The sequence below is a fragment of the Microcebus murinus genome, chromosome 2, assembly GCF_040939455.1.
Source record: "Microcebus murinus isolate Inina chromosome 2, M.murinus_Inina_mat1.0, whole genome shotgun sequence".
In the NCBI taxonomy this organism is placed as follows: domain Eukaryota; kingdom Metazoa; phylum Chordata; class Mammalia; order Primates; family Cheirogaleidae; genus Microcebus; species Microcebus murinus.
In genome coordinates, this window is record NC_134105.1 from 55,058,551 (window position 1) to 55,083,841 (window position 25,291).

Below are 25,291 nucleotides of genomic sequence, written 5' to 3' on the forward strand. Positions count from 1 at the left end.
TTAACTGAAGGCAGCAGGCATGTCCTCTATTACTAATGTCAGTGTGGTTTATCCCCAAGGGACACAACCCTCAGGTATATTGGATTAGGTTGAGAACCACTAGTATAGACAACGAATATAACTGCATTTAGCAATGGGGGAAATAAAAGATATTTCTTTAATATAAAAATATATAAACTAAGAACTTTCAATAAGTAAAAATAAGTACAAAATTATTATACTATGGATATCCAGTGATATGTGGCATGATTGAAATATTTGAACATGCTGATGAAGTTTTTTTGTGTAACTCTAAGGTAATGGCCATGTACACACTTTCAAACCACCCAACTAAGCTCCCACCAAAATAAATCAGAACAATAACAACGGAACTAAACTACAATATCACCAGTACAGCTATCTGTTATTCACTAGTGTAATTTTATGAGGGCACAGTGGCAAAGACATATTGGGTACTTGATAAATATTTGTTGAATTCATAAATTGAGTTGAATCTGGGTAACATTAATTCATTACATCTGTAGTTGAAATTCCATTGTGAATTTTAAAAACAGCTAACTTTTTATGGCTCAGTGCTCCCATGAATCTTATGATTAGAAATAATGATACATTGATAAACAGTTTGCACTGATTGCCTTGTTTTATTTATGTATTTACAGGCAAATGGACACAGTTTTGTACATATGGAACATGAAAAAGCTGTATTACTGCTGAAGAGTTTCCAGAACACAGTAGACCTAGTTATTCAACGTGAGCTTACTGTCTAAATATTTTTTATAAATAGTGAAGATACGTCTAGCCAGACCTAATGTTCAAAAATAAATTTATACATAGAAACAAATTTTGCCAATTGCTGGACCAATGGCAAACATTAGTGCCAAATGTATAATACTATATGTTAGCACTGATCATCCTTAAAAAATGTTAACTCTATAAATATGATGTTCATGTGGTTATGTATTAGTTTTAATTGTCAGCCTCGGGCTGTGCATTGGTGCAGTTTTGTTTTTGTTTTTGTTTTTTTAACCAAATAAGTTTCTTCTCAAAGTGGATTTCATATAATTTCGGAGCACGGAAGCACACACAAGCTCTTTACGAATTCTGCTCTCCATCAGAAACACTGCCTCAAAGTTGTATATGCCTTTATATAGAAAATACAAATATAAAGAATTATAATTCCCATAAAATATTTCTAGCACAAGGTATATGTTGGCATATATACAAAAACAATATAGATAAAAACAATATTTTCATAAACATCTCGGATTGAGAAAGAAAATATATCTTAAAATAAGACTTTACTATATTGAATCTTTTTCAATAAAAATTACATGATAATGCCTTATGAAAGTAACTGTACATATGGTATAAAGTGTTTATATTTGGTTCCATATTCATTTGCTAAATTCTCATAACACAGAGTGAAATATTTCATAAATTAGTCATTTATCTCTGAGACCCGAATAAAATACAATAAACTAATTTGTCCAATGCCTTTAGCTAATTACAAAACATGCAGAGTTTAGAAACAGACTAAAGGTCATTGTAGATAACTCTCTTTCACCACAAATTTAAGCAGTGGATGATGGGTGGCAGGAAAGGTATTGCTTTATTTCTTTCAAGTTTATGTTGATTATAAACTGTAGCCCCTGTAATTTCTTTACTTGTAAATGTGGAATTTATTTGTGTGTTGCTTAATTTATTTTGCTACTTTTAAATCATTTAAAATGAGTTTGGGGAATTGACAAAAATTTATCATTAAGAAAGACTATTGTCAGAAAATTATGGTGGGTGATTTAAAAACTTTGGTATTTAAATATGAAACTTCAAATATAATTTCTCAGAGCTGTAATCTACCTATATTATTAATTTTGATGCCTAATTTTGTGGGCAGAAATAGATAAAATACTTTTTCTTCAAAAAATGTGTTAAGTGATATAAAATTCTGAATGCTGTCTCAGTGGAGAGAAAGATAAGCAAAGTTAATGTAGAATTATTTACTTTTGCATTGAAACTATTTTCCTCCATAAATAATCAAAGTTCACTTTATTATCCTTTAAAAATATTTCTTTTATATTAGTCATTAATTTGATTAAAATGTTAATTTAAAATTACAGAATAATTTCCAAGAGTTGGTTGTATGCATTCTCTCTCATATTTCCACATCGTTCTTATGTTATATAATTAATTGACTTTCCATGCTAGTGTCTCAAGTATTCTATTAGGATTTTCACAATAGTATCACATATTGATATCACCAAAGCTCTGAGAAAAATATTTGTAAGTTAATTGTTTTATGGGGACATTGAAAATATTGTATTTTTGTAGGGTCTATTAAAATGAGTGTCACTTATTAGAAGTACAGTAGTATTTTTTGGCAATAGAATTTGTCACTTGAAGGCAAATGATACTTCACTTTATAGATGATGCACTAATTTTGATGTTGCTTTATGTCAGAGTGACATTATATCATGATTTTATAGGGTTTGACAATTAGCTAATGATTAAATGACTAGCCTACTTAGTATGTTTCCCAGAAGTAACTTTTAAATGCATTTTAATATATTGAGAGTTTCTGATGAGAAATGTCTTTCAGAGCCTAATTTTCTTTGTCAAAACTCATGCCAAGCCACTGTATACAGATATTATAGGATGATCATCATTAATCAAGATAGAGGCCCTCATTGGCCTCACAAGATTACTTAAAAGAATAACAAACTCATAGGTATAGTTTGATGGCAATGAAATATCTCAGATCATCCCATCAGTTTTGTTAATCTTTTATGGGAGAGGTGGGAGAAGAGCCAGATACTGCCCCAAGTCTTTTTCTTATGTCAGGTTCCCACATCAAACCCAGGGCTTCAGGAAATGCTTCTGAGGCACACAGCTGAGAGGATCACAATCCTAGCAAACACTTCTGCCATTTCTGATGTGACAACATTATCTTGAGCCAATGCTTTAATACTTCCTATTCTGTAGTTCAGAAATGAGGAAAGAGAAAAAGGATCCTTGACCAATGGAAGGGAAATCTGAAATGCCAAAGCACCTCATTGTCAATTGCACTTTCATCTTGCATACTGAGAACAGGCAGGTAATAATGAAAAGAGGCATTTTTTTTTTAGGCTGGCTGAATAGAACCACTAATCCCTTGAAGGGAAAATAACTAATTGATTCTGTAGGTGACAAAACACAGTAATACATTGATTTTTGATTACTGACTTTTTGCAGTAACTGGTTTTGCTACCTGAAAATAGAATCTGGTTCATGTTAACAACAACAACAAAAATAGTCAAGGGTGTGCTTTTTTAAAAAAACAAAAATCAACAGCAACAAAATGGAATGGAATTCATGATGGCTCCAACAGACTCTACCTCTTGGTCTTTGATTTTAATTGGACTCCTTCTGCTGGGGAAGCTATTTATATATAATGGGTCAGTAAAATCTAATGGAGGGGACTGAGGTTGGAGGTGGAAAGAACAAGCACTGAAAATCATTAGTAGAATTGTCACAGATTTTGCAAGATATAGATATTACTGGACAATTTTAAAAACTACTTACAAGACTTAAAATACTTTGTCATAAAAGCTCTGTTATAATAATTCCAACCTTCCAGACAACACAAATTATCTAAACACACAGAATAACTTCAAAATGTAAATGTAAAATATAAATGCATTTTTGACAAAGAATGTTCAAGGTCAATGTTAAAATATTTACACTGTGCTAATTTATTGCTCATTGAAGCCTATAGAAGATACATGTCTCAGTTACTTAGAATTGTAATTGCATAAACGTCAAACAATCTCAGTTATAATCTCAGACCTTTCCTTGGATCACCACCTTCAAGATGAAAAACAGCTTTAAACAGGGAGTGACAAAACAACATTAATTTGCTTTTAAAAATGACTGCACACATATCACTAATATAATTGCTTATTTAAAAATAGAACTGAAATATCATATAACAGGTGAGCTAAAGAGAAAGAATATTCAGAGGTAAGAAAACATTGAAAAAATTATATTTATGTATTCAAATATTAAGTGAAAAGTATCTGAATTTGCCAAAATGATTAGATGAAGGAAACCAAAAAACACTTTAATTTTAATCATGAAATCTATTTAATATCTCTACCACAATTTAAAGCTTTGGAAAACAGTGTGCTTGACAACTAGTCTTTCCATTAGCTTTTACTGCTGTCCTTAATCAATTTCTGTCCCCCATTGGCACACAGATCAAGAATGTCTATTCTGATAAATACACTCTTATCAAAAGCCAAGAATACAATGTAACCAGATAAAAAGCCATATTGATATAGGACTTCCACTTAAGTCTTTGGTAAATTCAATTAGACAACATCTTTCACCGACTCCTGATATACTGACGAAAGAGCAGCTCCTTTTGGAACACTGGGTCAGTAAAAACTTTGTGCAAATAATGAAACCCAATACATTAAGAAGGTGAGTCCTGTATCTAGTATAAAGACAAGCAGAGTTGAAGTTCCACCTTAGCTCCTTTCACAGAAATGCTCAATCTTTCTGAGCTTAATTCAGTGTTCAGACTCTGGGCTGGTGATATGTCCTCCCTTATGCTTATAGTTAGTTACCTGATCATCTGAGAATTAGGGGAAAACCTCCAGATTGGAAATCACTTGCATGAATATTTTCCCTTAACAATACAACCACCTTGCATTAAGAAAAGTGTCTTTCCTTGGCTCAGAATATTTCCCCATCACCCAGCGAGACCATGCCACAAAACTGCATTAGCACGAAAACAGAATGTGGGCTATGGACAAATACATGTGCACTATGGAAAGCACGTGGGTTAATATTATAGAAGATCCTGAGTGTCAGCTTTCCTATGCATCTTTTTTTATTTAAACTGTTCATAGAATGTATTAATATTTTCCAAGACACTGCACTATATAAAACTAAGGTAGATGCACTCAAGTTGTCCAGTTCTCTCTTGAAACTTCTGGGAGCGTTTCTGTTTCTAGGATGTAAAGCGGATCTCTCTTCATTGCTGCTGTCGCTGCTATAGAGCCATCCTCCAACTCCCCATGCTGTTCTAAGGCAGCGGATGATGAAACAAAGATAAGATCCCCCTTCAGAGTTCTAGCTGTTCGGAGATCCTTTAGTATCAGCTGATGGTCCCATCTTCCAATCGGGGAGGATTTTCTTGGGTGATCAAGGAACTTGTAGTAGTTACATTAACTAAGGCCCAAAGGTGGAGTGCTTATGACAACAGCAAACAAAACTTGTGTGCAAGGGTGAGGATGGCAATACTTAGTAAAACCGCGTTTCCACTTGTTTTTAAAATGTTGGATTTTGCCAGACTGCAGGACTTTCTCTAAGCTTCCCAGCTGCTTTTACTGGGATAGGTTCCGATGTTCCTTACCTTTAACACTGTCTGCAAGAGAAGGGTTTGGAAACACTCTCCTGTGAGGGTAAAAATTGCACAGCTTCTACTTCAGAGAATTCGGAGATTTTTAACAAACTGAGAGGAAAAGTCCATTGTAAGTTCTTATTTTAAAACATACAGTGAAAATATAGAAATATTGAATCCCCTAGACTTTTAACTATGTGATTATCTTAATCTGCCCTGAGAGCAGTTCTATGAAAAGTAAGGAGAAAAGACAGAAAGGGGAGATAATTTACTGGTTCCAACTTTAGAGGCATTTTCTTCAGCTAGTAGAGCTTCCCTGGTTTGGTTCTGTGTAGGACAGTCAACTCATACGCATGTAGAAAGTACTGAAATCCTATGACTTTTATTAGTCTGGTATTGGAACCAGTAGGGCTGACCCAAAGAAAAAGTCATGGGTCAAATTTCCACAGGTGAGATTTACAAATTTGGCATAATTTTCTTTTCTCCTTTAAAAAAAATGGCTTTTTCCCATTCCCTAAGCTACCATAAATTTCAATGGATATAGAAATTGGTTTTGAAAAAAAAGGTTAAATGAATCATCCAACCCTTGAAAGTATAATTTTTCTATCACTGTTGCTCAAGTGTATTGTTTGTGCTGGTTTTTTCCTCCTTTAAAATAACATGCTGAGTAAGGAGCCTAACAAATAGCCAGGTATCTCTAAATCTCTACACCTAGAGTAAAATATCTTAGTACAGAGACTTTTCTTTTCATCAGCAAACTCCTGCATTTCCTCCACAGGAAGACATTTACTCTAGCTGAATCTCAGAGGCTTAAGGTATGTCATTCATAAATTAAAAACATTTGGAGACATTTCACTGAAAAATATAACAAAAACATTAAATGCAAGATTACAAATATTAAAATAAATATTTGTTGAGCATCGACTATGTATTAGGCACTGCAAGGGATATAATGTGGTAATGTGGTCTCCTCTGCACAGAACCTCACAATCAAGTGGAAAGATGAGAGAAGTTCCAGATCAAAGAAAGTACAAGGCAATGTGGTGAGTCCCTTTGTCCCTGCCCTCAACCCATCTATTGCAGAAGGAAGTAGACTCTTTATCTAGTCAAATCTGTCTGGGTTTAAGCATGGTTGCTCCATTTGGAGCTGCAGATTAAGTCTTCCTACTGGGTCCTCCAGCCTACAAATATTTACCAGGATTTAGGGCAACGTTTGATGGGCTAGACATGGCAGAAGTGGCTATCTTACTGGACAAGATAAATATAAACCAGAATCTCTTAATTCTCTGGAAAAGGGGCCAGAATTTTGACAGTTTGTACTACAGAGGAAAGGTAATATAATGAAGAATAGTGTCCCTCAGTCTGTATCCTCAATCCAGCACTGTATCTATATGCCCCCAGTGTTATGAAAAAAGAAACTGAAGTCAACACTTGAAAAGATGTGAGGTGTTTGAAATTTTTCCTCTAGGTTGAGTGCCCCCAAAAGGTCCCTCCTATGACTACTATCAGGAAGCATAGGAGTCCATGCAGTACAATATTAGACTGACGCACTCAGAAATGCAATGAGTTGAACAGCCAATCAGTTGGCTGCATTTCATTTTACTTCACTTGTGGGGTGAAGAATATTTTCACTACATGTTGTTCAACTGATCCCATGAGAATACTGTTTGCAAGAGGTTGGTTCACACATATCCATATATCATAAACATCTATTTATTCTTCCAAGAAGAGCTTGACCCTCTGAATCTACAAATTGTTTATTTTTTCTTCATCCTATACATACTCAGTATTTTAGACATATGGAAATCCTTACCTTTCTCAAGTATTAGCTGTACTTTTGTTTCTGAGCTTTTGCCCACACTGATTTCTCTTCTGGAATGCCTTCCTCTCCGTTTCCTTTCTAAATTATCAAAATCATATGTAGCCTTCACTGTCCAGCTCAAATAGCACTATAACCATGAAACCTTCCCAATCTTAATGGGAAGAAATTTCTCTTCCTTAGTATCACCATATTAATTTTTTAATATTAATATATTGTACTGTCTTTCACATTCTGCTTGAGATTATAGCTATTTGGTATTTGTTTTCTCTCCTATCAACTGTAAGCACCTTGAGAGGATGAGACAATACTTAACAGATGCCTTCTAGGCAGAAGAGCCTTAGAAATAAGCAACACATCTAGTTTTGCTTAAAAAGAAACACGGTGTTTGAAAAGATTCTTCTATGTTGAGTGCCTCCAAAAGGTTCTCCCAGACGTTTTGCTTACCATATATCCTTAGTCACCTGTCATAGTGTCAGAAACATAGTAGATGCTCAATAAATATTTGTGCAGTGATTAAATGGATGACAGGTCTGGCAAGTAAATGCACTTAATAAATAGTGAATTAAGCAGAAAGTTGATGTTCCATTTGTGTAACCTTAGATCACAAACCTTTTACCTTCTCAGTTCATTCATCATTCTCAGTGTTTAAAAAAAAATCTCCCTTTTAACCCAATCTTCTTCCCCTTCCTAGCATTTTTCTAAGACCTTCAAGGCTTGTTCTACTGTTTTTCAGCGGTTTTGTTTAATTTCCCTTTTGTGTTTTCTAAGGAACTTAACATCATCCCAAAAGTTTAAGAGGTGGCTTTTGTTCATTTAATTGGAGTACATCACATCTATCCTTTTGATTTGCTTGGTTTTTATTTCTTTTCTGGGAAGAAGTCATGCATATAGTTATCAAAAATATCTCAGAGAAATGAATACATGAGGTTGAATTCATAGAGCCAGGGTTTTGGTATCTTAGAGATAATGAAGCCCAGTTCCCTCATTTTCCCAGAGACCCCAATAGCCTGTAGAGGTGAAATGACTCTGTGAACTAAGGAGACAATAGAATATAGTTGAGTCTGATTTTAGACTCTTTTTCAAGATTCTTCTGCCTCTATATTGTGACTTGGTAGATTACTTTACCTAAGCTAGTTTTGTAATTTGGAGGTAGGGGGAAGAGTAAAGGGTGTTGTGAGAAAGATGGGGCTAGGGAAGGGTAGTTAGAAGAAAGGGGTCTCCATCCCCATTTTACCTCTATAATTTAAACTGCTATCCCATGCTGCCTGTTCAAGCAAAGGAATAGTCTGTCCACAGGTCTTTGGCCACAGTTCAGCATTACAATGTTTACACATTGCGCTTTGGCATCATTTCATGGATAGACCCTACACTCTATATCCCTAAATTGAAAATTTCATATAATCCAACCAAAAGTCTCTTGCTACTGCAAAAGCCTATATAATTGATATGATTAACCAGACAGAATACAGAAAATCAGGGTTATCAGGGTTACCTTGATAAAACCATATCCTCCCTCACAATTTTTTTTTTAAAGACAGAGTTTCTCACTCTCTCTCCCAGGATGGAGTACAGTGTCGAGCTCATAGCTCACTGTACCCTTGAACTCCTAGGCTCAAGAGATCCTCTTGCCTAGCCTCCCGAGTAACTAGGACTACAGATATGCACCATCACGCCTGGCTAATTTTTCTTATTTTTTGTAGAGACAGGGTCTTGCTATGTTATCCAGACTGGCCTCAAACTCCTGGCCTCAAGTGACCCTCCCACCTCGCTCGGCCTCCCAAAGTGCTAGGATGACAGCTGTGAGCTACTATGCCAGGCCCCAGGACCTATTGTAGAGGTCAGAATCTGGCCTGTTGATCTCAAAGTAAAAAGAGAGCATATTACTTATACTGCCATTAGCATTGGCTTCATTCGATCCTTTCCTTGTAGAGACAAAAAATGGAATCCAGCCACTAAGAGGGGAGAGCCTCAGGTTAGTAAGCTCCTGACCACAGTTTCTTTATTCCCTCATGGGACCTTCATTTCTTTGCAAATGAAACATTTCTGTCTTAGCTTTCTCTCAAAAATATTTGCTGTATTTTTCCTATTTGAGTTTCATAGCAATTCATTGACTCCAGAATTGCGTGAAATATTCCAAAACATTAAATTCTTTTGTTATCTATTATTTTGCTTATACTTCTAATACTTATTACCCATATCCTGCCTCTGCTTTTTAATTTCTTGTATAAGGAGTACTTGCTAACTCTCTGTTTTGGCAAATTATGCCTTATTTTCATAAGATTTTTGATTTAAAAAGATTTAGAAATTGTGAGTCTAGTCTGTAGGAAAATTCCATCATTGTTTTCTTTGATAGTATAATGCCTCATTCTCTCCAGAGGCCTACATTTTGTATTATAACCCTGTGTCTATATATTTACATGAGGAAAAGAATGCTAAGGTCTCCTTGAATAAAAATGAATGAAAAATGAAAGTGAAATATTGAGAGTGACATTATTAGGAGATTAAGTGGGTAAGAATATTTTAAAATAGTAAGAGTATTTTAAATATTTTTAAGTAAGAGTATTTTAGAATAATGAATAAGAGCAAGAATAGAGTAAGACTGGGAGGGAGAGAAATTAATAAATTATTAAGGGAGTAAGAATGAGAAAAGGAAAAGAAAGCCGATAAAGGGCTGATACAGAAAAACAGAAAAACTGGATGAAAAAAATAGATTCAGGTACATCCTCCAGTCCAGTCTTTTGGCTCTGGTGACCACATCCCTTTCTTCAGATGGCCCCCAAATTCCCTTCCTCTCCCTCTCCTCTCCCTGGGCCTGAAGAGTGATCTTTCAGTTCTTGGTTTCTGGCCTCACTCCTGCTCTTCCAGATGTCAAAAGAATTCTAAATGAAAAATAAGGCATATATTGGAAATATAATTGCTATTCCTTTCTAGAAACTATTTTTGTAATGTAGCATGTAATTTTTCAGTCATGCAACTTCTCCAAACAAGGAAAATCACTAAAAGATATCTCATAAAAACAAAATTACAGGAGCAATAATTGCCAATATAAAACAACATAGCCATGGGTCAAAGTTCTGTAGAGAAACGAGCAAAATTTTTGTTCTATCATAAGACAGAGAAGGGCCTTGACAGGATCTTGTTCATCTGTCTACCTTCAGGGAAGAATTAATGGTATTCTTAAATTTCTCCAGAGAAGGGACTACCACTTACCTCTGTAACCCACCCTGACAAAGCAACAAATTGTGTTTTGTCTCAATAAAAACCTCCGTTTAAATTATCACGTTCAAGTCTGACACATACTGTTCTCATATATAGTTTAACACATCCACATATTTTTTTAAGGAACATGTGTCTGCAGTTGAGAAGAGCCACCACTAGATGGAGACCTTACATATACTTTTTATATCTGAGCCTTGGCAAGTCTGACCACACACTCAGCATAGCCTGTTTTTTTTTTTTTTTTTTTTTTTTTTTTTGAGACAGAGTCTCGCTTTGTTGTCCAGGCTAGAGTGAGTGCCGTGGCGTCAGCCTAGCTCACAGCAACCTCAAACTCCTGGGCTCGAGCAATCCTTCTGCCTCAGCCTCCCGAGTAGCTGGGACTACAGGCATGAGCCACCATGCCCGGCTAATTTTTTTTTTTAATATATATATCAGTTGGCCAATTAATTTCTTTCTATTTTTAGTAGAGACGGGGTCTCGCTCTTGCTCAGGCTGGTTTTGAACTCCTGACCTTGAGCAATCCGCCCGCCTCGGCCTCCCAAGAGCTAGGATTACAGGCGTGAGCCACAGCGCCCGGCCTACATAGCCTGTTTTTATGCTTGCTGTACTGATGTAATTATTAACAATACCCTTTTCCACACTCTTCTCAGAGAATTAATTTGAAACAATGCTCTAAATTTTAAAAATAAAAGGTAGAAATATAAGAGTTTTGGGATTATTTTAAACAGTTTCTATATTTTGTGTTTTTGTTTTCTTCAAGTGACCCATAAATGAGTTTTCTATATTTTTTTACTAAATCTCTGAGGTGTTATCAACCACCCAGAAGCCAATCATAGAGTCAGAGATTGCTCTCTCCAAGCCTTAGGTAAGTGTGTGCTTTAAAGTTTTGAGGCTCCTTAATTGTTTAATTATGACGTCCACTAGTTTAATTTCTCTAACTTGCCTTTGTTTTCCAAATATTTTGTGCCTATCTCCCATTATTTTAACCACACTTCCTTCAGATATTCTCATTCCAAGTACATATAGAAGAAATAGATACGCTGTAATTACTCAAAAATAAAATAAATTTTTTTGAGACAAGGTCTTGCTGTTTTGCCAGGGCTAGAGTGCAGTGGCATCATAGCTCACTGCAAACTCAAACTACTGGCTCAAGCAATCCTCCTGCCCCAGCCTCCTAAGTGGCTGGGACTACAGGTACACACCACCATGCCTGGCTAATTTTTCAAGTATATATATATATTTTTTGTAGACATAAGATCTTGAACTCCCAGCCTCCTAAAGTGCTAGGATTGTAGGTATGAGCCATCACACCTGGCCTTGAAATTTATGTTTTAAGTGAGCTCTCCAAAACTTAATCAGGAACTTAACTAAGTTTGCCTAGCTTAGCCTTCTTTATATAGTTATAAAACTAGCCCAATCTGAATATGTGTGTATCTTGGCATAGCTTTATTTCTATCTGGCAGTAACTAGACATCTGGCATAAACTCATTTTTAATTTTATCCATGTGTATAAGTAATCAGCATATTATAATTAGATTATGTATTATTATGAAGTGAATAAGGAATGTATTTCAAAATGTATCTCATAACCAGATTCCAGGCATAGCTTATAATCTCCCTCAGCCTCTCTTCTGTGAGTCAGATGTATGGGTGTTGAATGCACAGAACCTCTGGCAGCATCGGTGACATGTGTCCTCAAGTTATTTTGGTTCTTAGATATTTGGAATTTCAAAGCCTCTGATGGCTGAATTATTGCTAAACAAACAAAATGCCAAATGTTTCTGTTTACTACTTCCAAGTTAATTATCTCCTTACCCTCCTCACCCTCACAACTTAGCCATCATCCTTATCTGGGCTCCTGGTTTGCTAATTCCATCAAAACCCTACTTATTTGTGTGTTCAGAGTGTTTTTCTGCCAACCATTTAATCCTTTTTTCTTCCAATTCAGAGCAAAAGTAGAAGGGAAAACAAGGTGTTCTTTTCTGAAGTTTGCATGGAACTACTTAAATACTCTGGTGTTTTCCTCCCCAAAACCCCAGTTTCCTTCTAGCCACATGATCACCAGATATGAATAGAGTGCTCTTTCTTAGCAAATTCAGTTCAATCTTTTTTGGGGGTTGGTCTTTTGTAACTTCTTTATGACCTCAAGCCTGCCAATTTTAGTGCACCATTTTGGGATTGCTTACCAAATGTGCTTCTCTTTTCAAGGAAGTTAACTATCTCCTGAACAAATTTAATTGCCACATATTTTAAAGCAAATATAGCAGATGTGGACATTGTTTTATTCTTTTGGATATAGTTCTTGGCTTTTTGATTTGCCTGGTTTCCTAGTTCAACTTTTTGATTCTTTCTCATAAGCTTTTTATAATAGGTTTAAGTGTAAAATCCAGAACTAGATATTAGAATGAAAATGAGGAAGAATTTTACTGAGAATGATAAAACTACTTGAAAGTTTCTATTTATGTACTCCAGTAGTGCTTTTTGTTTTCTTTTGCACTACCTCTAGATTTTTGGTATCAACTATTACCAAAAATGTTTTGTTTTGTTTTTTTGGCATATATGGATAATCTTCATTTTTTGTTCCTGGGAGCCATGTCTAGGTCAGAGCTTCCTATTCAGCAGAGTAGTTCCCTCTTGTGCTGAAATACTGATCTCCTCTGAGTATAAAGACTGTGGCTTATTGCTGTCACTTTTTTACCCACCAGTAACCCCCTCTGCAGAACAAACATCATCATTTTCTATTTGTGTCATGACGTTTAGATGTGGGGAAGCTCTGCTTTTAGGTACAAATGGGAACATCACCTAGGTTGGGTTAGTGTGTAAGGCCCCAGCAGTTGTGGGAAGAGAATAAAGCAGGAGAAGCTGCTACTTACAATGCACTGGGTCCTTTTGAAATACTCCTTGCACTCCTCCCCTCCCTTACCTGGAGGACGCTGGTTGTCCAATTGTGTCACTGCCCAGGGAAATAAGGGAATGATAATCATACTCCACACTTCACTTTTATTGGTGTTCATTAGCCAAAATTTTGTAAAAGAAAGGCTGTTAGGTAGTGGGAAAGTCCCATTTGCCAAATGTTATTTTTCTTCTATATTACTGTATGCAAATTCTTCCTGACTTTTGTAATCCTTGTCTTTATTGGCTGTCTTTCTATTTTAAACCAGCCATCTTTGATAGCTGGTTTTTGGATATAGTTTTTCAGCCATATTTGTGAGATCATTCAACTTAGCAATTAAGTATTTTGCACTTGATAAGATCTCACAGTTTCATTATGATCAAGACAGATTTCTCTAGCAGGCCATCACTGATATGTTCTCTATAAAACCATGAATGTTGCTAGCAAACATTGAAGATCTATGTTTGTGGTCATTTCTCAGAGAAATTCAAACTTGGGAATTAATCTCTCTCTCTCTCTCTCTCTCTCTCTCTCTCTCTCTCTCTGTGTGTGTGTATACACACACACACATTTATTGATTTATTTATCTAACTCTCTCAATATCACTCTTTGTTTTTTACATTTCCACATATTTCTCAAAAAGGATAGTTATTATCCTTTTTACTTAGGGATCATCACAAACTACTCAAAAGTAAGGAACTATGTCTTCTTTTTTTTAAGTCTTGCCATAAATATCCCCAGCATGTTCATACTCTCAAAATATACGCTCATATTTTGAGTATCCATCCAGACCTATAGGTTTGAACAGATCTAGCTTAGTGAGATGTTTAAAGAGTTCTCTCCTAAGTCTTCCTCTGGACTATCCTAAGGTTTGTCCTCTAGCCAATCTATGTGTTTATCTTTTTTTAAATTATCAGTGGTTAAAACAATTTGTGTTTTTCTTGATGAGCATTCAATTTAATCAACAAATATTAATGAACAAAGGATTATGAGAATAGTGGAAGATACAAATATAAATATGCCAGGGTCCCTCTCCTCAATAAACAGTCTAGTAGGGAGACAGATACATAAAAAGTCTAATAAATGCTATTGTGTAGGTACAAAATATGAGGAGAGAACAAAGCATTGCCACAGTCTAATAAAATGTCAATGCTTCTTTTCAGCTTAGCTGTTTTTAATGTAGATAAGGAACATTTTTCTATTCTCTTAAGAAGGCAGGCTCCTATCCCTCATATATATATTTTTCCAAAAAGGACAAGTCTCAGGTGACACTGGGGACATAAGTAACTACAGCATTATCCTGAGTGAATCATATCAGGGAAGAGTAGTCACCGGCTAACTAAGCTCTAGCTTTCCCACTTTCCTTTGACTCCATCCTTCCAAGGCGTTGCATCTTAGGGCTGGAAGCCAGAGGGCTTTCAGGAATCAAGGGTACCTCCTCCTTCCTGGAGGGAGGGACTGAAGACCCAGCAGGCATCTCAATGCTTGATAACAAGAGCCTACCATTCCACTTGAAGGTATCAATCTGAGAGAAGGAGAGAATAAAAGTTAACCATTAGTGTCCCTTGAAATCTTTCCTTTAAAATCATTCGTGTTTTAAACACCTAAGAAAAATGTACACACTTCTGGTAGACTTGAATATTCTAAGCACTTATCATGCACTTATATACAAGGAAAAGGTTATACTCTTTACTGTTAGCAAACACTCCACTATTAGGAGGATATTATGTGCTTAATTACCTACTAGGACTCAGTAGGTAATTAATGCAACTTGAACAGCACCTAAGATAAAGTTTTCTAGGAAGTAAAAAACTAAAGAATGCCTGGAACTATGCAGACACAGATCAAGTCTCATGTATGTCAGACAGCTGAAATACTGACATGGCCTGTCCCACCAGATCTTTCTCTGAGAGTTTTCCATTGTTGACAATGAATTTAGCTGCCCAAGGCAGCCTCTCTAAGTATTAAGAAGTGGTAGCCATCTAAATCCCCACAATTTATTCTAAGGGAAGAATCTCTTTAAAGATTACATTTCTTTGGCAAAAGAAATAGCAAGTATGGTTTTATTTCCAACAACATCTCAGAGTTTTTGTTTGCTCACTGAGGTTAAAATCAAGGATGTTTCGCTCAGGTAAGGATCAGCCTAGAGATAGAATAGCAACTATATAATAAAGATGGGTTCAAAGTGTTTGAGTTCAGTCACACTCTGGAACAGGGGTGGGAAACGTTCTCATATTGGAAAGCTGCATTAATTTTGCTATAATCCAATAAAGCTGCATTCAAGAAACTTCAATTAGATATACATAAAAAGGTACATTTTGTAAAAATCTATTAACCCTTTGCACTTGCTTTTTTCTCGATTCCTTTATTCTACTCGGGATTTAATTTTTTAAATACCCTAGATTTTACAAAGTACAGCAGTAGAATAAAAACTGGAGTGTCTTTTCATACAAACTTATTTATTTGGATTTTTTTATATTTCAAATTATTGATACATTCAAAGAGTAATTTTAATCTCTATAATTTTTGCTAACCATGTCAAGTCACACTCGACATCTGAGTGCAAAGGGTTAATATAAGTATTTAATAATTTCAAAAAATGAAAACTATTTGTTAATTTCAAAGTTAACTAACCTTTTAATGACTTCTTTGTGTCTGCTTTTCATTGGAAAGCATTTGAATATTTGGTTGTAGCATGGAGATCTGCAGTTGCAGTTGATCCTCTCGATGGTTATCAGTCATTTGTGTGACCTAAGTGCATCTTGATTTGTATTAGGTAGGAGAATGTAGATTCACAGCAATAAGTGGTTGAAAAGCAAGAAAGCATTTTTCAAGCATGTTGCCTAAGGCATGGGTATTCAGCATTTTTCCATATTTCAATTGGCTCTTTCCTAACATCAAACAATGACTTTAAAATGTCATCTACTGAGAGCTCAATCAATTCCATCTGTAGCTCTTTAGATGCCTTGGTGATATTAAGTAGGTGAGGCTGAAATGCTAATTTGAGTGTGATGTCATGATTCTCAAAGTCAGTGAACCTTTCATTGTATTCTCCAATTAATAGGTCTATAACAGCTGCGTATTCTTCAAGTGATTCACATATATCACCCTGCTCATCAGTGACCTCTGCTAACTGGGAAAAATGTTCATCTGAAATTTTCTTTTGAAGAAGAAGTGTTTTGAAAAAAGAGAGCTCTTTTCTAAATGCTTGAGTTTTTGCCACATATCAAATATAGACTTAGTCTTATCTTGCAAAGAAATATTCAAGTAGTTTTGATTTGACATGGTATCAACAGAAACGCTTCATTCCTATAGAAATCTTCTTTCAATAATTCACACTGCTAATTCTGTTCTTCATAAAATTTAACTATCTGTTCTCACAGAGATAAAATTTTGGCTAACACCTGTCCCTGCAATAGTCAACACATTTTAGAATGATGTCAAATCCACAGTGAATACACCTCATTGTTCAACTGTAGCATGTTACAAAACTGACAATGCCCTGTTGCATTTGCACAAATACAGTTAACAATACTTACAACTTGGTGCAAAGTGTCACTACCTTTAGCAGAGATTTTGCTGATGCAAGATACTATGAAGAGAAGTGAGAGCATCTGGATCTGTTAATACTTTTTTTATCTGTGCAATAAACCCTTCATGTTTTCCTGTCATGGAAGGTGCAACGTCTTTACATACACTCACTAAATTTACCAAATCCCGTCCAACTCCATGACATTTATCTTGAAAATTGTTGAAGATATCTATTCCCTGTGTTCTGTTCAAAGAGTTCCCAAAGCGAGTAACTCTTTATAACAAAGAAAATCTTCTATTATGACCCAAATGAAGTATAAAACCTGTGCAAAATCAGTAGTATCAGTTGATTCATCCAAAACAACTGAATAATATATATTTTCCTTTTGAAGTATAGCATGAAGTTACGTTAAGTTGAAGGCTAATTCATGCTGCCAATCAGTTATGGTTCTCCTTGAAAGAGGAAGTTGTTTGTACTTTGAAATGTTATTGGGGCCTAAGCATCCTACAACTTCAAAAAAAAAATGCATTCTTTCACAATTTTCACATCACTGAACGGCTTCCCTTTTCCCCGAGTATATAAGCTACTTTATAAGTTGCTTCAGTGGATTTATATCCAGGTCTTATTGCTGCTTGAAAAAATTGTCTTTGCTTTTAATCTTTTACTTTCTGAAATACAACCTTTTGCGCCTCTCCCTCTAATTTAAAATATTTGTGGTCCTTATGAGTGTTATAATGCTGATGAGCATTGAATTTCTTTAATGTTGATATTGCAGTATCACAAAGGAAGCAAATCATCTTATATTTAGGAGAAACAAGAAAATATTGCAATTCCCAACATTAAAAAATCTGTTTTCTTCCTTCAGCGTTCTCTTGGTCTTCTTTGATATGATGGGCTGTTAAGCAGACAGAATTAAAAAATACTGTTGAGCTGTACAACTATTCACAAATTCCACTTCAAACAGAAACACAGTACACCATTGTCAAAAACTGATAACAGACTGGCAAACTCAACACCCGTAAACTTTCACCAACCAGCCTCGTGTAGCAGTGGTGCCAGTCAGGCAGGGGAAGTTAGAACTAAATCATGAGTGTAGTAGCTGTCAATTTAGCTCTTATGGCTTACTAATGTTGTAATTGTGTCAGTCAATTTGGGAGGATCACTCATTGAAATTTATTTTATTCTTTGGTATTTTAAATCTGTTCATTTTAAAAATGACAAAAATATAAAACATGAACAAAAATGTATTAATAAAAAGGTTTATTCTATAAAATTTGGAGTCAGTCAAAAGGCTACACTTAAGGACCTAGAAGGCCACAGGTTCCCCACCCCTGGTCTAGAAAATTCACTACCATTTGGTCATGAAATGGTGAGATTTTCCTTGTAGCAACTTAATGTTTTTGTGCATCAACTCAGAAAATATGAGTTTATGAAAAATATGCAATGGAATGTGCAGCATGCTTACATGTGAAAACGAAAGTGTGCCTTTTAAATAATCAAAGGACTCATCACTTTCAAGTACCACTGTGCGCTTATTGCTGGAGATCTATGCTGAAAGATATTGGGGGAAACACGGCCCTGTATCTATGTATGTTCAATGGCCAACATGGAAAAGCCATCTTTAAAAAAAAAATCAGTTTTGTAAAGTATAATGCCTACTACACAGACATCATTATTCCACTCATAAGTCCGTTTTCAGTTTTTCTATTTTCAAATACTTGCAGTAGTTGAAAGCAATAAATATCCTAAAATTAGGGAGATTGGTTCTTTTGTGAACCATTGTATTGAGCTGTACAATAAACTAGAGAAAACTGTATTTCTCTAATTCTTTAAGGTACATGATATAACAGAGAATAATTTATACAACCTCATAGAACGTTAAGAGGATGAATAAAATTGTTTACAAATTTTGAAGGACCAAAATTAAAATTCTCAATACCCTGTGACTCATAGATTGTTAGAACAGTTTTAAAATCCTGTCTGTGGAATGTATAGATGTGGTAAAACTATTAAATGCAGTAGAGTCAGATGGAATTTCAACCTAGAGAAGCTCAAGTTTGTCCAAGGTATGATCTACCAGTGAGAGGATCAGTGAAAAGTTACAGTAAAACTAATCATTCTTTAGTTTAATCCTCTCCATCCTGTCTTCTTCCAGGCATCGGCTGCCTAATTTTAAAGAGACCATATCAGAAATGAAAAGCAGCAATCTCTTATTTATTATATGACAAATTCAAAAGCATAGATTCTTATAAAGACCTGTTATATTTTACTTGCCTATCTCAGAAAGAGATCTACTTACATGTCCTTGGTAAAAAGCAGTGCTTTATGTAGCTTTAAAGATTAGCTCTGCTTCAGGTTATTCTAATGCTTCCTACCTGCAAAACCCACACATGGATATCTCCAATCCTGAATATCACTGGAATATTGATATAAGAAATTCTGTTAGCATAAGCAAGATCGCTGTACTCAAACCTCTTGTTTACAGTCCTACACATATTAACAAATGCAAGTGGTAAAAGATTTAAGTATTTTATTGGAATTCAGGATTTCATTCAGTACTCTTGGGAGAAGAGAAATTAATGAGCTTTTGACATTTCAAGAACTCATCGTTGAGATTGTCAAAGGCTTCAATAAGGAACTCTATTGAATAGATCAGAAAGTCATTAGTGAGAAAGAAATTAAGTATTTCTAGTGAAATCTATGTCCAGTGGATGTAACACTGCACAGTGTATTTTATTCAGACCATTTGTAGTTAGATGTACCCTGTATACAACTACCCAATAATGGCTTGTCTCTTACTTCCTGGCTTCTATCTCAGTGGGTGCTTCTAGTTTTTTCTATGTGAGTTAAAGGGAAGAAGAGAAAGTCAGGTTAGGGGGGGTCACTACTAGTTGAAAACTAGTTCTCCAGGAAGGGGCAAATCAAGTTATCAGTATCTTCAGCGTGGCCTTCCCCCATTTTCTCAGAGCAGTTGCATTTCAATATAGGCCAAAGCTGATGTCATAAGAATAACGCATTAATTGTAGGACTTCACAAAATAGTCTTTTGGGGAGCTTGGAGGATAAGGCTGGTACAGTTTCCCTGGAGCCTCTGAAAAGTACATGTGTAAGATCAGGCTGAAACTCCAAGTCCTTGTTAAAGATTTTCTTGGAATCCTACAGTTTGATCAGCTTATTGTCATATCCTGAATGATAGAGGAGGGTACACAGGGAGGGTTTGTATCAAGTGAGGTGAATCATTTCCTTAATTAGAAACTAAATTCTAGGTTACTTAAAATGGCTGCCTTGCTTGGGGAAGGGAGCCAATGATTTGCAAGCTGTAGTGGTGGGGTATTTTTTTGTTTTTGGTTTTGAATATTTGGAAAGATGATTCAAGCAATAATAAACTAGGTAAGCAATAATCTTGTCAAGGAGTGTGTGCGGGCTTTGGAAAGGTAAGAATGGAATTGTTACATCAGGCTGCTTTTGTTTATCAAGCTAAGCATGGACATGCTTCTCCAAAGGGCATATTTGATCATATGGTTAGTTTAACATTTGGGTTGAAGAGCTTAACCTCATCAGGATAGAACTGGATTTTACAGGGTACCCCTTATCCAAATTACAGCATCCTTACTACTCTCTCCCTGCATTCCGCACATCTCAGCCTCCTGGGACCAGCTACTGGCAAGTAATTTTGTCCGTTTTCATTGATCTGGCCACATGAGGATCCTTCTGTTTCTTTAAATTCCAAGTGCTCAAATTGCCATGTAGAAACCAACTCCCTATCAATTTTCTCCACATTTAATCCTTGGCTTCTTGTCGTATTTTCATTTTTCTGCACTGGTTCCCATGGAAACAAGTCTGTTGGCAGATAAAGCATGACTCTGCTTTTAGCCTTCTGCACAATACAAAATCTTTCTAGTGATCCTCAGGCAAGTGTCATATAAAAAGGTAGGAAGAGAATACAGTTCCCTTAGCTAATGCCTCTAATCCCTTCCCTCCTGCGTGCATTTCCCATCCTATCCCTACACAGTCTCACTGGCCCTAGAGAAAAGACAGCATTAAAGGGCACTGCCCAGAATCCCTTTAACTATTGATACAAGTATTCAGAGGCCCTCCTATCAACCACACATGCAAGGACTGAACCTTTTGGTTCAGATGGCTTCCCCTTCTCCCCTAAATGTCAGTGACTTAACCAACATAAATGCATAATTAACGACAAGGACAGCTGGGGCAGCACGGAGAAGCAACTTTTAATGATTTTTCTATAAAATTTCCTCAGAAAGCATGAGATGTAGCCCAGGGAATAAGTATGTCCTGAATTGAGCCTTAAATCAGATAAGACAGTGGAACATTTAAGCAAATTTTCCCCTAATGAGTAGGGTTGCACAAGAGAGGAGGCCAAGGAGTCATTCCCTAGTTCTAAGCCCCTAAAGAGAAAGAGAAAACAATGAAGTCGATAAGGAAAGAGGACATTGTAACTGATGGCAGCACAGGAGCAAGGGTACTTCATTTGAGACAATTCAGGATTCAAGTATGAAAAAGGTAAGAAACCTACCCAAAGCTATGGAAATAGAGCATGAAGAAGGGGTTTTTAAGAGCTAATAGTCTGTAGAAAGGGAGCCTGAAAATGAGAACAGCTGCATGCAGACTTTGGCCCAACTCTCTCCAAAAAGTATTTTTGTAAGTTATGTATCTCTTCATAATAGATTATATATTGTACTTGTTTTGAATTTTAGAATTCCATTGTGGCTTGGCACTAAGCTATATCCCTAGCAAACCCAAATCTCCTATGTCCTCAATATAGGAAAAAACAGGAACTGTCAGAAATTAAACAGGATAGTTGGATTTTTTTTTAAAGAAAAATTAATTCAGGGGAATGAAAATAAATGTTAGAAATAAAAATGTGGTTATCTCAGCTGTAATTAAAGAAACTATCAAACATAAATGATCCCTCTTTTACTGGGTCTTATAAAATATGTAATACTTAAGCACACTGAAGTTTTAAAGTTAGCTGCTTATATTGTACAAAGGTATTTTTTGGCTCTTTAAAGGTTATTTTCCTACATTAAGAAAAGTTTTCTTATATTAAAAGCTTTTATTGTGACTCAGGTTTTGTGTCTATGTATAGACACACATATATAGAAGGCATTTTTCTTTGCACATTTGTTTTGCACAGCTAAAATTTAAATGAAGTTAAATGCCCAGGTATGCAGGTCAGTTGACCTTTATGATAGCTAGATTAAGGAAGGAAAGCATTTGAAAAATGGACAAAAGAAATCACATTGTATTTCTTTGTATCTCTCCATCCTTCTTACCCTTCCCAGCCCTCTATTAAAGAATATGTCTTAGTCAGGAAATTATACATAATTTTTTGGAAAGATCATACAAAAACCAAGATGAAACTCTCAGGCAGACAGAACATAAAGCAGTTCCCACATCTGCTAGAAAGATTGAAAATTTATTTTTAGAATGTTATTGTTGAAATAAATTTTATTTTCAATACTTGTAGAGTCTTTCCACTTCAGAGGACTCTTACTGGTCTTGCATGTGGAAAAAGGCTTCTGGTTCATGTCAGTAAGGACTGTCTTTTGTTAAGTTTTACTCTAGGAAATTTGGCTTTAGCTTTGACGACACCTAGTGTTAATGGAAAGCAATAAATGTTTAACACTTCTGCTTTATGATGTTTAGGCATTTCCCTTTAACATCCTCAACTACATTTGCGTCCCTGAAAATGCAAATCTTACTGTTTTGTTTGGAATAAAAAGGAGAAAGATAACTGATAGAAAGACAAACCAGATATATTTTGCTTGAAGAGCCAATCAAGTTTCTCTTGGTACTCAGTGTATAGAAGGGACTAAAGGAAGCTTAAGGATTGTCTTCACATGAAGAAGAAAATTTTTTCAAGTTTAGTGGAAAATCAGAGGTAAACCTACTGAATTCTGTTTGTAAAATTCAAAGACCATCACAAATGACCTTCCAAAATAAGATGATTCCAAGGTTACTGTAGGTTATTGCAAGTACTGTAGTTTTATTATTCTCACTTTACCACCACCCAAGGGCACCCCCCACTCAGTTGTATATAAGCATTAATAAATCATCAAATGAACTATGGTCTCTTTCTGTTCAGAAAAGAAATATTAAACTAAGACAAGCAGTTATGAAGGAAGGTAGTAGAAGGTTTTCAATTGATTTGTTAAAAATTATAAGTAAAAGGATACCAGATACTATGTTTTTAGGGGTTTTAAATGTCCATGAAAATTATTTTTTATTTCCTAAACTACTTGATACTTGATTACTTTTGACCTCATTCATTTTTGGGGCATAATCCTTTTATTACTCTATAAAGAAGTTTTAATTCCATCTATACAAGTTAATATCATCCCATATGCCAAACATGCAAATTTTCCATTTTTTTATTTGAAGTCATATAATTCAATTAGTGAAATATTTCACTCTTCTGTAAGTTTAAGAAAAATTGCTAGGCAGTGATGCAACTTATAGTCATTATTTTAGTAAAATGAAGACAGTCTCCAGACTCATTCTTTTATGACATCTGACTTCACTACCATATGTGCAGCACAACATCTGAAGGCCAAGTAATCAGAGCTCCTTTAGCCAGAGAAAGCACTTGAATTGGGATCTGATTTCAAAGAAATTCCATTATATTATAGTTTTCAAATTTACAATATGCAATTGGTAAAGTGCTTCTTTATGACTTCTTTTGCAGTCTTTGTGAACATCTTAATGTGCATTAGTAAACATGGACATTTTACATAGACATATTGTATATTAATGCATGCGTTTCATTGCATAGTTTATTGACACGCCCCTTGTAAAGCTTTTATGGAAGAACTAACAAGCCACAGCAGTGCAGCAAAAGAGACTTAATCTTTATAAATTGGGGCCTTTTCTGTCTCTTTGCTGGCCTAGGTGGCTGTATACAAATTTGGGTGGGAGGGGGCAGGAAACACCTCTTAACATTTAAGGTTTTCTACTTGGGTGTACTCTAGCCAATTCAAAACAAATTGCTTACTTTAATAAAAAAATTTTACCATTTTATAAAAAAAAATCATAACATGTTTAATTGAAATGGCTGTATTGTAATTAATATTTTGAGATAATTGTGATTTTAAGCTTAAATTATATATAAAAATTGTCATTTTTGTATGTGTTTAAAAGACTACTGTATCATGACTAAACAGTACTTTTTAGTTGAACTACATATTGATGTAAATAAAACTGAATGAAGACATATTTACTACTTTATTAACATAGATCGTGAATGTACTTAATGGATTTTTTGCAGTATGAGACCATAATGACCTTGAAAGCTGCTTCATTTTATGTGCAAAGAAGTCCTATGAATCTATATTTTAAATTTACTGATTAGTGAAATTACTTTGTCAGTTAATTTGCAAATGCAAGCTGTATTCTCCAGTTTTATTTTATGTGTTGATACTAATTGGTAAAGGTGTACAATGTGATTAGAATGCATTTTGAAGATGCTTTCTGTACAGATATAAAAAACAGGGACTAAAATAATGCTGTGCAGTGTATAGCAGAGCCATTTTCGGCTTTGGTGTACTCAACTTTTTCAGTATTTAAAAAAGTGTTTTGAATAACATAAAAGTCTCTTTATTGTATAAATAATAAAATGTCACCTTATTGTAAAGTGTCTTTTGTTTACTATCAAAGACGACTTCTTAGTGACAGAGTTGTGATATGAAAAGGGCATGTTTTTTAAGAAACAAAACCATAAACATTGTAATCAATATTTGAAAAATGTAACTTTTATTATGAATATGTAGTATTTATCTTTATTAGCAGTGACCTTTTTTTGTAATATAAGCATGCCTCGATTATCCAAAAGCTATCAATCTATCTATAGAAATTGACATACATGCTATTGAATTGGATATTTAATATAATCATATGGTGTTATAATGACTGATCAACCTACTTCTGATAATTTTGGTATAAACAAAAATGTTTACATTTAATTTTTATTAAATCAAGTTTGCTTATATGAAATTCCCTTTTAGAAAATTATTAGATGACTACAAGTTTAGTCTTACCAAGATTACAAGCAGGCCTGGACCAGTGGTTCATGCCTGTAATCCTAGCACTTTGGGAGGCCAAGGAGAAAGGATTGCTTGAGGCCAGGAGGAGACCAGCCTGAGCAAGACCCTGTTCTCTACTAAAATAGAAAAATTAGCTGGGTGTGGTGATGTGCACCTGTAGTCCCAGCTACTTTGGAGGCTGAGGCAGGAGGATCACTTGAGCCCAGGAGTTTGAGGTTGCAGTGAGCTATGATGATGCCACTGTACTCTAGCCCGGGCAACAGAGGAGACCCTGTCTCAAAAAAAAAAAAAAAAAAAACAACAGATCACAAGCAAATTTTAAAATTAAGATGCTGGAAACAAGACATACAATGTTAGATTAAAACACACACAGAATAGAT

The 25,291-nt window shown here is 35.2% G+C and overlaps 1 protein-coding gene across 4 annotated transcripts in view; it reads left to right on the top strand.

The window, feature by feature from the left end:
- LRRC7 (leucine rich repeat containing 7) overlaps positions 1–25,221 on the top strand; it is a 510,593-nt gene extending 485,372 nt beyond the window's left edge. For 3 of the 4 annotated variants that reach the window (XM_075999305.1, XM_075999312.1, XM_075999310.1), the window contains one exon: positions 660–25,221. In XM_075999305.1, coding sequence (XP_075855420.1) covers positions 660–767 — 108 coding nt within the window. In that variant the 3' untranslated portion in view covers positions 768–25,221. The remainder of the gene's footprint in view (positions 1–659) is intronic. The other variant, XM_075999314.1, reaches the window with a different exon arrangement.
- The last annotated feature ends 70 nt before the right edge of the window (positions 25,222–25,291 follow it).